A 14,359-nucleotide genomic window follows, 5' to 3' on the forward strand; every position below is an offset into this window, starting at 1 on the left:
CTATCTGTTTGCATTTATGTCTTGAACAGTTGCTTGTAGTTTTTTTTAAGATCATATATTCCCCTGTTAAGCCACTGTCATGATTCCACCAAGTCAGATATCATGGCTGTGTACAGACAGCAGGTAGGGATTCAAGGCAAAATTAGTCTGTGAGCATATTTAGATTTAGAAAGTGCACTGGTCTACCAAGAACTGAAGGAGACGGCCAGCTGATGGCACGGGTGAAGTGAACTACAGACCACATGTCTCCACCTCTTGGTCTAGGCCAAGAGTGCCAGGGCTTCACCACCCGTTGAGCAGAACCTAACCTCTGTTGTTCCTCGGCCAACAGAACGACCTGACCGGCCCCGTGACTTGGAGCTCACGGACTTGGCCGAAAGGAGCGTGCGGTTGACGTGGATACCTGGCGATGACAATAACAGCCCCATCACAGGTCAGCTGCCTGCCCCCCTTGACCGTATTCCTGCCTGATTTCATCTAGCAGATGGAGGGAACACTTTCCTTGTGGCTTGGAAGTGCAATGAGCCGAGGCCATTAATCTTACCTCCCGATCCTCTCTCCCAGACTACATCGTTCAGTTTGAGGAGGACCGGTTCCAACCTGGCACATGGCATAACCACTCCAGCTATCCCGGGAGCGTGAACTCAGCTGTCCTGAGCCTCTCTCCTTACGTCAACTACCAGTTCCGGGTGATTGCCGTGAACGACGTGGGCAGCAGCCTGCCCAGCGTGCCCTCCGAGCGATACCAGACCAACGGGGCGCGTGAGTACCTTTCGCCCGGTCCCGCTGGCCGTGGTGGCATGACTTTGTGCTTAGCAGCTGGCCACCAACCTCACTGGTCTCCCTGTAGGGCTGGACTCTTCACTCGCGGTATGCAATTACAGCTCCTATAACAAGAACAGATTTACACAGGTGAGGGAATGAGTTGGTCCATGCAGTCATGTGCTATGATTGATACTCTGCAGAGTAGCAAAATTGAAACAGAAAGATTTATGCTAAGGTCATTCCAGTGGAATCTATTAAAGGAAGGCACAATTCCACTGCTGGGTAAGCTTTCTAAAGACAATCTTTCATCCTTTCTGAGCACAGGAAGCTCAGAAGTCTCTCAGAAAATTAGAACCTCAGTGTAAAGCGGCCAAAAGCAAAAGACATTTTGTTCTAAAAATCACTAATTCATCGTCCACTGCTAGAGCTGGCCAGGAGCCTAGATCAACACAGGAGTAAAGAGCGCTTCAGTCTGAGCAAGACTCAGGTCTTCAATTTGTGTGTCCAATGCTTCATACATTGCAGAATACTTGGGAAAACTGATATGAGGGACTTAGAGGAAGCTTTGTGGTTTTGTTGCATTTCTTAGTCTAACCATTTTAAACACATTTCTCTAATATCTACTGGCATCTAGTGTTGGGTTTTGATGCTACTCTTCATGTTTCAGATTTCATAAGGCTCAGCTCCTAGGGCTGGTTCACAGCAGGTGTCTTTTAAAGATTTAGGACAACATTTTGGAAAAAAAAAGAGGCTCCTAAATAAATGGCCTCATTTTTAAAAGTGCTGAGAATCTCATGTTCCATTAACCTGAATGGGAACTTAAAAATTCTGGAAAAATCAGGCCATTAACTATTGTCTGGGCAGTATTTTTGGCTTGCACAGTGAATGCTTTTTAACCACTCAAATGGTCATTCTTCAGCATTATGAACTGCCTCCTCCTTCCCCTCCATGTGAATTTCAGGCCCTGAAATCAACCCAACGGGAGTCCAAGGAGCAGGGACCCAAAGAAACAACATGGAGATAACCTGGACGGTAAGTGGTTTTTGACGCTTGATGGCCACCCAGCATCTCACCATTACAGTCACAGATGCTACGATACAGAGAACTCGGCTTCTCTAGCATGCGTGATGTACCACATACAGTCCTTAAGCTACATGGTGTTCTAAAGGGAATAAAAAGCATCTAAGAGAGTAGCCACTGTTAGTGCCTATGAGAAGGCTGTGATAAAAACAGTTTGTGACAATGGAAGCCAAAGAGAAGATGCTAGATAACTGATACAGTTTAGGGAGGATGTTTACAGAGTCTGATTCCTTAAGTAGGTATTATAATACTCACATACTAGCTCTTGCTTTTTTCGTGGACCAGCGGGTATCATCCAAAAATAAGCCAAAGCCTGTAGGGAGGATAGAAATTGCAATGAGAGTATGGACTGGAACATAAGGCAGGTGGATATGGTTCTTGGTTCTGCCCTTGGTCTGGAGGGCAAGCAATAGTTATGTCTCACTCTGGGAACAAAAATATTGACCTCCTTTGTGATTCGCTGATGGAGCATGAAATAAGAACCAGATGCTGAACTGAACTTTTCAGAGCCCTGTAGCAAAGAAACACATTGGCTCTTTCTCCCTCTCACCTTCTTTTTCTGTTTTGGTCTATTAAGCCTCTGAATGCAACTCAAGCTTATGGGCCCAACCTCAGGTACATCGTGAGATGGAGACGAAGGGACCCCCGAGGGAGCTGGTACAATGAGACAGTGAAGACACCAAGGCACGTTGTCTGGAATACACCCATCTACGTACCCTACGAGATCAAAGTGCAGGCGGAGAACGACTTTGGCAGAGCACCAGAGCCCGACACGGTGATCGGCTATTCAGGGGAAGATTGTGAGTACTTTCTCAGCCAGAGCTCATGTTTCAGAAGGGCAAGTGACCCTCCAAGGTCAGGGGGTGGCACCTGTTCCTGGAACATGTTCACAGCATTGCTTGATTTGGCACAAAAATCCACTTCCAGGCGTTTGAAGAAGGAGCCTTGACTATTAGGTTCCATTCTAAGCCCTGTCTGCAGAGACCTGCATGACCAAAATCACTTAACCTCTCCCTTGCTCTCTGCAAAACCCAAATACCACCTTCAGTGTGGAAGACAGTAAGACTTCATTAAGGCAAGTCCTGGCTGCATTCCAATAAACTGCATTAAGATTTTGGCCTTTGACATTTGCGGAGCACTAAGTGCATCTTGGATGAGAGGTGCTGCAATCGGCCAAAAGAGTATTGAACTTGGTTCATCCTGGCTTGGATTCTTGTGCCTTTCTGGTAAGGCCCCAGCTAAGTCACAGCTTGGGCTTCTGTTTGCAACACACCACTGACTCAGCTTAACTTTCTTTAAAAATTTTTCCACCTTACCATGTAGAACCAGTGGCTAGGTTGTTTAATTCCCTTTCCTCTTCTTTCCGGGCTACTGATGATACTGCTTTCTGTAACAGCCAGGGCTCTGAATTACAATCCTTATCCTATTAGGTTTGCTGCCAACAGCTTTAATTTTAAAGAAATAGTTTTAGTTCCTCTCAAAGCAGCATATCAGTGGGGGTGGGCCCCTGGCTGAATGACTTTGGGATTACTGGAAAATAAGCTAAATAAACCAGCTAACCATCCATGCATGACTCTAGGCCTGAAGTCAAGGGGACACAAAAAGGGCACAGCACTTCCAAGAAAATCTGCAATCTTGGTGCTGAGATAGCGCACACGGTACACCCCACCGACCGGGTGTCTTCTCCTGGAGGAGACGATGCAGTCAGGGGGACAGACAAGCAGAAACTGTAGAAGTCAGGATAAGACCTAGGGCTGAATACTGAATATTCAAAGCAGCGCTGTACCTAGTAGAGAGACTTATTGGACAAGCCACACAAGCACCTAACTGCCCTGACACTGCACTGCTATCTCTGCATTATCTGTCTATGTACTATGAAGGGGATTTTTTTCTGGTTTCAATTAAAAACTTGCGCAATGAATTTGAGCTTTGAGAGGATCCAACTAAGCCTGTACATGTGGGCGTTACCTGGAGGTAAACCAAAGTGAGACTCAGGCTGGACGGGCATCTCATTTCGGGGAGACCAGAGGTCCCATCTCACACCCCACATACATGCACACTTGTTCCTGCCTGTACTCCAAAGGGTGGGACGGGTTAAAAAAAAAAAACCAACAAACCTCCCACCCCAAAACAAACAAAAACCCCTTCTTCGTTACTTCTTCCATCGATAGGGCTTACCTTAAAGTGCTGCCGCTGCTCTTCTTGCTGTTCTCCTATTCACTTCAGTAGAGTCAGCACATTCCTTCTAACCTAGGATGAAAAAGACAGTTATATTTAGTTCTGTGCCCATCACAGTCACTTCCCCAGCCCAGGGTGCTAAAATACAAGCAAAACAGCAGATCGGCCAGCGTTTGGGCCTTGAGAAAAGGTTCGGCCACAGCAGCTCCTGCCCTGTCAGGCCCGTAAACGGAAAATAAACAAATCACCTCACAAATAACTGCGTCGTCCCATGCTGGAGCATCCGGCGAGCACGCCAAGCACAGGCAGGAAAGCCCTGCTCCGCCAGCCCTGCCTTCCCGGGCTGTGAGCTGGGGCCTGCAGGCACCGAGCAGGCTGCAAGCCAGGCAGCCGCTGCACAGCCGCTTGCTGATGTCCTCAGCTGAGCCAAACCCTGGGGAAATGCTTCGAAATTTCCCTGTGGACACCGGCAAGTCAAACCAGACGTCTACGTACGACCAGGTGATCTGTAAAAAATAGTTAAAAAAAAAAAAACCCAAATGGACCAACCGCAGGCTGTGGCCAAATTCAGATCAGTGGATGTGAAAACCAAGGGTAGTTTTGTAACGCCTGGTCCTGACAGTGCCCCAAACGGCTGCAGTGGAGGGAGCGGGACCTGTGCTCACCTTCAGTGGGAAGAGGAAGGTGAGCCAGGCTGCTTGCTTGCTTGTTCAAGTGATCTACTGCAGCAGCATGGAGAAGTCCTGATATTAACTGGACTGGGTGTGTTATGTTCCAGTAGTAGCTGGCAGAATGAAATACGGTTTTCCCCTCCTGTGGAAGCACTGCTAAAAAAACACTAGTTATCTTTAAAAGCATGCACATTCAGCTAGAAAGTGTTGGGGGAGTCCAGAGGGAGCAAGGAGGTAAGTAATGCTGTCTTGTGCCTCTGCGGGGCAGCAGAGGTGTGCTCATCCCCAATGAGGTTAGCCAAGAAAGCCAGAATTTGCCCGTTGTTGCTGTTTTGAGGATGTCCAAAGCTGATAAAATAAAACTGAATCTGAGCAGAGAGAAAAGTAAACAAGTTCATCCTTGTGAATATGCTGCCTGCAGCCGAGCCTGGCCCAGGGTGCCGGCAGTGGCAGAGCAGGCGCGTGCGTGGTCCCCGTTCGTCCTGCCTTGCACCGGGAAGGCAACGGCAACAGCCGAGAGCAGCCGGGGGGGCAGGAGGGGGCTTCTGCCTGGCCTCGGGAGCCCGCCGGTGCCTAATGTACACTGTGCTTTATCCCTGCGCGCTCAGATCCCAAGGCTGCTCCGACGGATGTTAGGATAAGAGTTTTAAACAGCACCGCAATCGCTCTCACCTGGACCCGCGTGCACCCGGACACCATCCAGGGACAGCTTAAGGAATACAGAGTGAGCAAAACCGAGGCGCCTCGGCACGGCCATTAATACAGCTAACCCCCTCGCAAAGCGCGGCCCCGGCCACGGGCTCGGTCTGCAACGGGGATGACAGAAAACGTCCTCTGGCCACACGACCTGTCCTCGCGGCTGGGCGCAGCCTCGGTCGGGGGAGCCCAGCCGAAGGGCTCCCGTTTGCTCTTTGGTGTCACTGGTGTCACCGGGGGCTGCAGGACGGCGCCGCTGGGGCTGCCCTGCGCCCGTGGAGCGGGGAACGCGGCGAGGTGCCTCCCGTCACCCCAGCTGCTCAAACACACGCGCCGGCTGGCACCGGGGGAAAAAATCACCTCGGCTAGGGACAAACAGGCTAGTTTTTGTGTCATCCCCAAAGTACCTGCTGCCTGTTCTAACGAACACCAACCACTAAAAAGCCTAAACCCAGCAGTCCGTACTAACTGACAACCAAAGACAGGATGGATCTTGTTTCTCTCCTTCTGGCATCAAGTATTTACAGCTAATGATGTAAAATATCAGCATTTATGTACAGAGGAGCGACACTGCTCAAAACAAGCAAAAGTCTGGACAGAGCCCCTTCTGCCAGAGGTTAAGACTTTACCAAAACATACGTCCTGAAAGCAGTTCTAATAGATTTCAAATCCAAGTATTGGATGTGCAAAAAGAAAGTCCCTGGCGTACTGCTTTCATTTTTCTGCCTCTGCTCTATCATTCCAGTCTATTCCCTAAATTAATCTTATTTCTGCATGAAATAAGATTTACAGTCTGGGGCTTTGACTTGAAGTCTTTCCAAGTTCAGCCTCTCCTTTGTGCCTGGACAAGTCACACGTTTTCTTATGTACAGCTGAGCTGCTAATCCAGGTAGAAAGGGAGAGCCACGGGATGGCTCGAGCCTGAGACCCAGAAACAGCTCATTGTAGCCTGAGCTCTGCATCGGATTCACTCTGGGCCCTTTGGTGAGCACTTAACCTCCCTGTGCCTCAGCCTTGTCCGTCGGTAACAAACTGACCTGCTTTGCTGGGTGGTCGCGAAGCTTCATTAATTGCTCTAAACAGCTCCGAGTTCTGCAGCCGAAAGCTGCTCTTTGAAAAAGCAGTTTTGCTATGCTTTGTTAATGAAAAACAACCACACTTAAATGGGAAAAGCTTCACTTGCCATGCATGTTTCTTGAAGGCCTATTTCTGGAGAGAAAGTAGTTTGCTGAAGAACCTGTGGGTCTCCAAAAAACGGCAGTATGTGAGTTTTCCTGGAGACCGAAACCGGGGCATAGTGTCCCGGCTGTTTCCTTACAGCAACTACAAGCTTGAGATGGTTGTAACCAACGGGAGAGGAGATGGGCCGCGCAGCGAAGCGAAGGAGTTCCCCACTCCAGAAGGAGGTACGTTCTCGTGGCAGCGGTGCAGGCACCCAGCGCTTACGGACCTCGGTTTGCCGCAACGCTGCTGCGGAGACCGCGCCAGGGAAAAACGTTTAGCTGAACCTGTGCAGCGGCTTCTGGCTGGCCTCGCTGTCACAAGGCATTGCTGAATGCCTTCGTCACCACGGGGCAGGGACATCTCTGCAGCCACCTCTAGAGCCCTGTGTTAATCCAAAATGCCCCTCAGGTATTTTTAACATACCAGCAAGTATCTCTTAGGCTGAAACAGAGAAATGTTTGCAAAGTCTCTTCAGAGACTGTGCCCTTGATTTGCTGTGTGACCTGCAACATGTCACTTCACCTCCCTGTGCTTCGGTCTGTGAAACGGGAATGAATATATTCATCTTGCTCAGTAAAAGGCGGTAAGACCTTTGCAAGAGCTAAGTATCTTTGTTCTGAAAGGATGTCACTAATGCTTCTAGCAGGCTTTTAAGGCAAGAGCACCTCGTTCGTCTGTTTAAAGAGCTTGTGTCAAGGATGAACTTGAGATTTTAATTTTCTTGCTGTCATAGGAGCTATTTATAGACACCAATATCTTTTTGTTGGAGCTGCACTTTTGGTGGCTGACAGTGAATCTGCTTTTAGCACAGACATTTTTGGCACAGTATGTTACAATTAAAATACAGGAGGAGAAAGCAGTAGAGGCTAGAAGCCTGTCTCAGCTAACCCAAAATTACTATGGGGTTTTCTGCATTCTCTTCCTATTCCTGCTGCATATGAACAGCACCTCTGCGAGGTCTGTCTCTTTCTTCCTTAACTTTTCTTGGATACTGTCACCATCTGCTCAGGATTTTTAAATACCCTGCTAACAATTAAGCTTGTTTAAGAAGAAAGGACTTTGCAAATCTGCCATGCTGGACCAATCGGGCACATCTTGATTTAGCTGCTCACCACGTGTTAGAGGCATCTACCATTTGGGGTAGCCGTATGCATATATGGGTGGCATTGGTTGAAATTATGGCAGATTATAGTCTTGTCATATGTAGACTGTTGATTTTTTTTTCTATACCCCTAAGAATAACTGTATATTGACACTTATGAGACTGAATGATATTCTGCAAAACCTCCATTTAAAAAATAACCATCATTAATGTCCCAGATCAGCAATGAATGTGAGCCAGGTTCTTTCTCCAGTTAAAACACTGCAGTTATGAGCAAAACAAGAGCAGAATCCAACTCAAGAATGTATAGCATGAAATTCCCCATTACAGGTCTCTAGATATTAATAACACAGCTTCCAATAAGAGCAACTGCTACACTGTTTTGTACCTTTCCAACAGATAAATAGGCGAGATGCACACGTTGGGCCAACAGAACAGAGAGAGATACATGAGACTCCTCTGCTACCTAGATAAAATCTTGTTTCATTTGAGGCTCGAACCTCGCCTCTGGGAACACCATTTGCTACTCTAGCTTTCAACGCCGGACAGTGCAGAGCAACCCTACATATTGAAAATACAGCCTGCCTGCACTGTGCGAGTGCCAAACCAGCGAAAACCCTATATTTAAGAGAGAATATGCCACAGAAGCCACGTAGGAAATAAGACGGGACTTGCATGGAGATAACTATCTATCTACTCTGCAGTTACACGGTGACATACATGTATCCTGGTCATCACTGCGCTTTGTTATTTTGGGGTGAGAGGCCTTTGATGGGCCTCTCTGGATGAATCCAGGGGCTATAAACAAGACACCAGTAGTCGTAAACTATGCGTACAATGTACAGAAATGGGGCTTGAACTCTGAAACAGCTGCCCGTCACGGCTATAGCATCTCTGTGAGGGTGAATCACGGAGCCGGTCACTGGAGGGCAGTGGTACCCAGCGAGCGAGGAGCAGCACGGGCGCTGCGCCGGCACACGGCACACGGCTGGGTTTGCGTGCAGAACTGCTCCGGTTTCTGCTCCCTGCACATACTGAAACCTCTGGGCTGGCGCATGGTTTCGGATGCTTGTTCCATCAGTGTCTGACCTGCGGTGTATGTGTGTGACTGAATGCCTTGACTGTATCAGTCAGCCTGTGATATATACAGTATTTGAGGTATGTTATGTTTTATGTTTTGTTTTCTTTCCTTCTCCTTCCTGATCCCATCCTCCTCCCAAGTGCCCAGCTCCCCCAGGTATTTAAGGATCCGACAGCCTAATCTGGAAACCATCAATCTGGAATGGGATCACCCAGAGCATCCCAACGGAGTCCTCACAGGATACAACCTTAGATATCAAGCCTGTATGTTCCACATGTTATCTATCTTCTTGGTGATAATTAAGTCATTAAATATTCTTGCTGCTGGGTTACCTCCTCACCTAACACAGAAAGCTCTCCGTAAGGAATTGGAGACTTTTGCCACACGATGAAACAGCTGCTGGTGCTGGGGGAGGCCTGGGGTGGTGCTGGGCACCTGCAGTCTGCAGTTAAACCAGAAAGGGTTGGGGGTCCTCAGCATTTCTCAGGACTCACTCAACCACTAAAGGGAAATAGGTTTGACCTCAAAAGTGGGCGCTGGGTGCGGGGTCCAGCATGATGCCCGGGCAATACCGCTTTCCCTGCCTGAGACCTTGGCATGTGTGTCAAGTGCTCAGATACCCTTTTTAACCATCTATACAACCTCAGATTTCACCGGTAGCAGATCCCCCAGCCAGTAAGTCACCAGTTGCCCTAGACAAAGTATATTTTAACACCATTGCCTATAGCTTGCAGAGCCCCTGTGGCCCACACACGGACTGCGGGTCCTGTCCGGGGGGAGAGGTGATGAGGTGGATAACAGCACGCTTCTGAAGCAAAGCTGAAGCCCCCACAACCTGCCTTTCCTCCCCAGTTAATGGATCCAAAACGGGCAGAACCCTGGTGGAGAACTTCTCTCCCAACCAGACGAGGTTCACCCTGCAGAGGACAGACCCCATCTCGCGCTACCGATTCTTCCTGCGCGCAAGGACCCAGGTGGGAGACGGAGAAACCATCGTGGAGGAGTCACCAGCCCTGCTGAACGAAGGTATGTGCAGCAGCAACACCTTCTGACCTTGCTGCAGAGTTAGGAGGTTGACGTTACACATAGCAGCCAAAAAACCGCAGGCCAGGCAGAATCGGGCAGTCTGCAATCTACAGATTGACGCCAGCAGAGGCGGCTTCGCCCCGGCATGCGACGTGTCCCGGGTGGACCCTCGCGCTGCTCGAAGGAGATGCGCGGCAGCATCCTCCGGGCAGCAGCCCCAGGCGGGGCGCAGGGCCGCGTCGCCGTCCCCCCGCAACCAGCCGCTGACCCTGCGCGGCAGAGCCCCAACTCGCAGATTCATGGCGGGATAAGATGCCCATTGTGCGCCATTCATCAAGCTAAGTGAAAGTTCAGGAGCCCTCAGGGAACAGGGGAGACAAAGCTGGCTCTTTCCTTTCTTTGCTAAAAGACCTGTGATTTAGTTAGTGCTCTGATTTAATGGATTTTTTTTGTCCCTTTTCCTCCATCTCCCCCTCCCCAACTAATACCCTGAGTAGGAAAAGCAATTCCTACTGCTGACCCAGTGGAAATGAAATGCTTCCCATGTGTCTTAGGCGGCTCCAGTATCCCTAATTGACAAGGCAGGATCAGAGACGGGGCTGCACATGCGAAGGGAAAATCAGCTGCGTTATACCTGGCAGACAGTGCCCATTGCACGGCGCTTGCGTAGAGAAGGCGCGTTGCTGCACAAGCTGCTCAGAGCACAGGGATCAGGTGTTATTGCTGCTGTTGATGTCCAAGGTGTCTATTTGCTTCCTATACATTTGCTCTACTGGGTTTGTTTCTATACGCTGAAAACGGTGACTGTTAGGAGAGCACAGCTAAATAACAGCGTTCACCGACAGCTATTGTATCTCGCTTAACTGGTCAGTGTCAGAAAACAGCAGGGACAGCCGACGCTGGCAGGAGAAGGTAAGGCGTCTGCCCGTGCCGGGCTCCGGATGCGGCCGCGTAGCGACCCCACGCAAGCCCAGCGGCCAGTGGCGAAGGACTGAACTACCGCACTAAGCAAAAGCACAAAGCTTTGACTATAAAGCAGGGAGAAAAACTGAGGAGTCAAACCCTAGGCTGAAGTTGCAGAAACACGGCAGGCAGAGCGTGACCACAAAACATGACAAAAACAAAACAACACCCCGGAGTCCGGCACAACGTAGGCGACTTCTGCTAATGACAGGCGCGTAAGTACAGCTAGCAGCTCTGAACAGCCAGGCTGATGATAAGGTACCTGCTGTAAAGCTACACAACAGAAGAATTTGGAATGCCCCAAAAATCAGATTAAGACAATTAAACCCATTGCACATCCAGGGTTACGTCCTGCCTGCCAGCCTCATCCCCCCGAGCAGCTCAGGCGAACCACGGCTCCGGGGCCGCGGCGTCCTTCCGCACCGCGGGGGTACGTGCTCGGGGCAGGTTCGCGCTAGGAAGACGGAGGTGAAATTTGGAGTGTCGAAACCTGCCCTGGCGGGATTAGATACAGGCACCTGCTACGAGCTTTGCTTGGTCGGCCCCAGGAGCCTCGCCGCTGCGGCGCCGGGCTGCCTTTCTCCGGCAGCCGCCGCGGCCGAGGGGCCATCCCCGCTGCCTCTGGCCTGCACCACCGCCTCTGCTGCCCGGACGGGCGATGGCGGGTGGCAGCTAACGCGTCTCCCCGCTCGCAGGAGTCTCTGGTCACTGTGTGCCAGCGGTCCCTCGTCTCTCGTTGCTGTGTCCTGGTTTTATATGTTGCTCTGTTTTCTCTTCCCTTCTCTCCGGCGCTCGCCTCGTGCCCCCTCCCCGGCGCTGCCCTCCGAAGCCACGCCAACCCCAGGTACCGTACCGGCTGGAGGAGGTAACCGGCACGGGCACGGGCACGCGCTTGGGGCTCTGCTGCCAGCGACGCATGCGCTCCCTTAACCCTTTCAGCGGGCCCGGCGGCGTCGGGAGCCCGACCCGGCAGCCGGACCGGCGGCAGGCGAAACGCAGCTCCGCAGCAGAGACCAAAATCTCTCTGAGCAGGGCTTAACGCCACGACCTGGCTCCCTAACCACAGACAAAACGCACCAAACACGGCAGCCGCCACAGTCTGCACAGGCTAAAGGGAAGTCAGGTTGCCCTGTTAAACCAGGCTTTTAATTCCAGGTCTGCATAAACGCTCTCCCTTTTTAAGCCTCAGCCTCCCTGCCCTGCAAAACACACAGCTTTCGCAGCCCTGCCCGGGCAGCGGTGCCTGGGCCCTGCCGCCTAACGGCACTGACCAAAGCAGGCCGCGGGCTGCACCGATTTTGCAGCTTTTTGCACACGGGAAGCTCCGTTAGTGCCTCCGGAGCAGCCGCCTGGACACGCGGGTCCGTGGCACGGTGCGTGTGTGCCCAACCCGCACGGCTCGCTGCGGCTCTTCTAGCGCTGCTGCTTACTTCCAGGACAGCCCTTCGCTGCCGGGCGACCGCTGAAAGGGTTAAGCACGACGTTTGTGCAACAGCTCTGCATGTCTGCATGCGAGGGACTCCCGGCTTTGCCCTCTAGTGCATATCTCTAAACAGCATCGAAGCACAGAGAAACTGTTTTACTTATAGGAGGGGGGGGCAGGAAATCGTCCTGCTTTCAAGGAATCCTAAATCCCCAGTTAGGCAGTGTCCAGCCAGCCGGTGCAACACCACAAAGCCCAATGCATAACGTCTTTTGTTGCCCGAAGGACGCCCACCTCTTACAGAAGCTGCCCGCTAGCCTTCCTACCGCAGGCCAGACTTCGTTTCCCCTTGGAGCAAATACTTGAGCAGCTGTTGCAGCCCCGTAACCGAGCTCAGACAGTGGCTATCAGCAGCACCAGGGATCGCATCCCTCCAAAACGCACCCTTAGCGCCCTGCTGCGCAAAAGCTTTCGGTCCAGGGCACCCGCGCAGCGGAGCCGGGCGAGGTGATGCCCTGCCGTCGCGGACACGGCCCGCGGCCCACCCCGCTCCCCGCTGAGCAGGAGGACTTGGCCGGCTCCTGGCCTCGGTTACCAGCCTGCACCTGTACCTTTTGCTTTCCTACTTCATAGATGTTTCTCCTCCTTTTATTTTGTTGCAGCAATGTTTGTTTAATCAATATTATTTTGCATTTTTTCCTTTCTGAATAGCTGGCAATCTTTTAGTTACTGTATTTTCTCTTCTTAAAAAAGAAAAGGGAGGGTAACAGATTGGTCTGCTTTGAGTGGAGGGAAACTGAAAACTGACTGACTTAACCTTTCTGGTTTAGAGGAGTCTCCCCACGCTCCCTGTTTTCCTGGTATAGCTCCTACTGCAACCTGAGTTTAGCTTATCCGCAAGAACCCAGATTTTCCCTGTGGATCAGAATCAGTTTCTGAAGCGTTTTTCCACTTTCTGTGGATGTTGCTGAACTTTACAAAACACATCATCTTTTTATCCTTGCAGCATAATATCAATTCAGGCATAATTTCCTAAACCACTGGAAGCTAGATCAATGATTTGCCATTTAAAGGGTACATTCTTTAAATTCTGTAAGGATAGAGAGTATTGGTGTCCCCCCTCCCCTATTTTTTAAATTTCTGATAGGAGAAATAATAAAGAGCAAAGGTTTGCCAGAACTGAAGTAGTCTAGAAGTTAGGAACTGGAGCATCAGGCCTTCAGCTCCAGCACCCCCAGCTTTCTCACGGTGAAGCACTTCAGGAGGGGAGTTTCAAGGCAGCACGAGCTCTAGTGAGACGCACAACAACCCTTTTCCCGACACCGACCCGAAGGGCATTTCTGCCCGCGACAGTGTCTGGGAGGCAGGCGCGGGTGGGCTCCTGCAGGCACCCTGCTCCAACCTCTCGGTCCGGAGAGGCTGTTCCTCCTCCTAGCAAGTGTAGGTGTCTACCGAAATACTGCTTGACCTTCCTCTGAAGATTCATCTCTGCTCAATGACCTAGATTTTGTAGATTTTATGGATTCATAGTGAAAGTTGTCTTAAACTGCGGTAAAACACTCTTTGCCATGGGCTGTTGGCACTAAAAAATGGCCCTGTTTTTTCCCCCGGGGTAACCGTACCTGCACGAGCGCAGAGCTGTTTTGTACGTGTGAGAGAAATCAGACCAACGTGACAAAACCAAAGTGAAGCGCGAGGACTTTAGCGCAGGAAGGCTGTACGCTTCCTGAGCTAGAGCTGGACAAAAGGGCAGGTGGTTTGGGCAAAGAGGTGGTTTATAAAAAGGGCTGTCACTTGTACTGTGAATGCAGAAATTAAACCTGGATCCCACACTACCAATGTGAACAGAAAAACTTCATCCGGGACCATAAGCGGTACTGGGCTTAGACTATAAGGAAAAAAACATTGATTTGTTTGTTCTCTGTTCCCATCTTGTCTCTCCATGTTTAGGAAGCAGAGGAGAAAGATGCTATTGTTCGTTCAGAAACGGACAGCAATAGAAATGCAGGGAACTGCTGACCCCTCTCTTTTACAGCCTCTTCAATCACTCCTTTCTATTTTTGAATTTCTTACAGCTATCAGATCTGGAGCATTTTTTCTCTTTGTTAAAGACTTTACAGTTTTCTTCTGTTGCTAAAAACCAGAAGAGG

At 50.4% G+C, this 14,359-nt stretch overlaps 1 protein-coding gene across 3 annotated transcripts in view; it reads left to right on the forward strand.

The window, feature by feature from the left end:
* The window catches only part of NFASC (neurofascin), a 92,605-nt gene that overhangs the window by 50,254 nt on the left and 27,992 nt on the right, over positions 1-14,359 (forward strand). For 2 of the 3 annotated variants that reach the window (XM_064497928.1, XM_064497929.1), the window contains 9 exons: positions 332-433; positions 565-762; positions 1,727-1,797; positions 2,423-2,645; positions 5,303-5,418; positions 6,592-6,796; positions 8,938-9,060; positions 9,650-9,823; positions 11,616-11,630. In XM_064497928.1, coding sequence (XP_064353998.1) covers positions 332-433; positions 565-762; positions 1,727-1,797; positions 2,423-2,645; positions 5,303-5,418; positions 6,592-6,796; positions 8,938-9,060; positions 9,650-9,823; positions 11,616-11,630 — 1,227 coding nt within the window. The remainder of the gene's footprint in view (positions 1-331; positions 434-564; positions 763-1,726; positions 1,798-2,422; positions 2,646-5,302; positions 5,419-6,591; positions 6,797-8,937; positions 9,061-9,649; positions 9,824-11,615; positions 11,631-14,359) is intronic. The other variant, XM_064497930.1, reaches the window with a different exon arrangement.

Source organism: Dromaius novaehollandiae, chromosome 27 (assembly GCF_036370855.1).
Source record: "Dromaius novaehollandiae isolate bDroNov1 chromosome 27, bDroNov1.hap1, whole genome shotgun sequence".
Lineage (NCBI taxonomy): Eukaryota > Metazoa > Chordata > Aves > Casuariiformes > Dromaiidae > Dromaius > Dromaius novaehollandiae.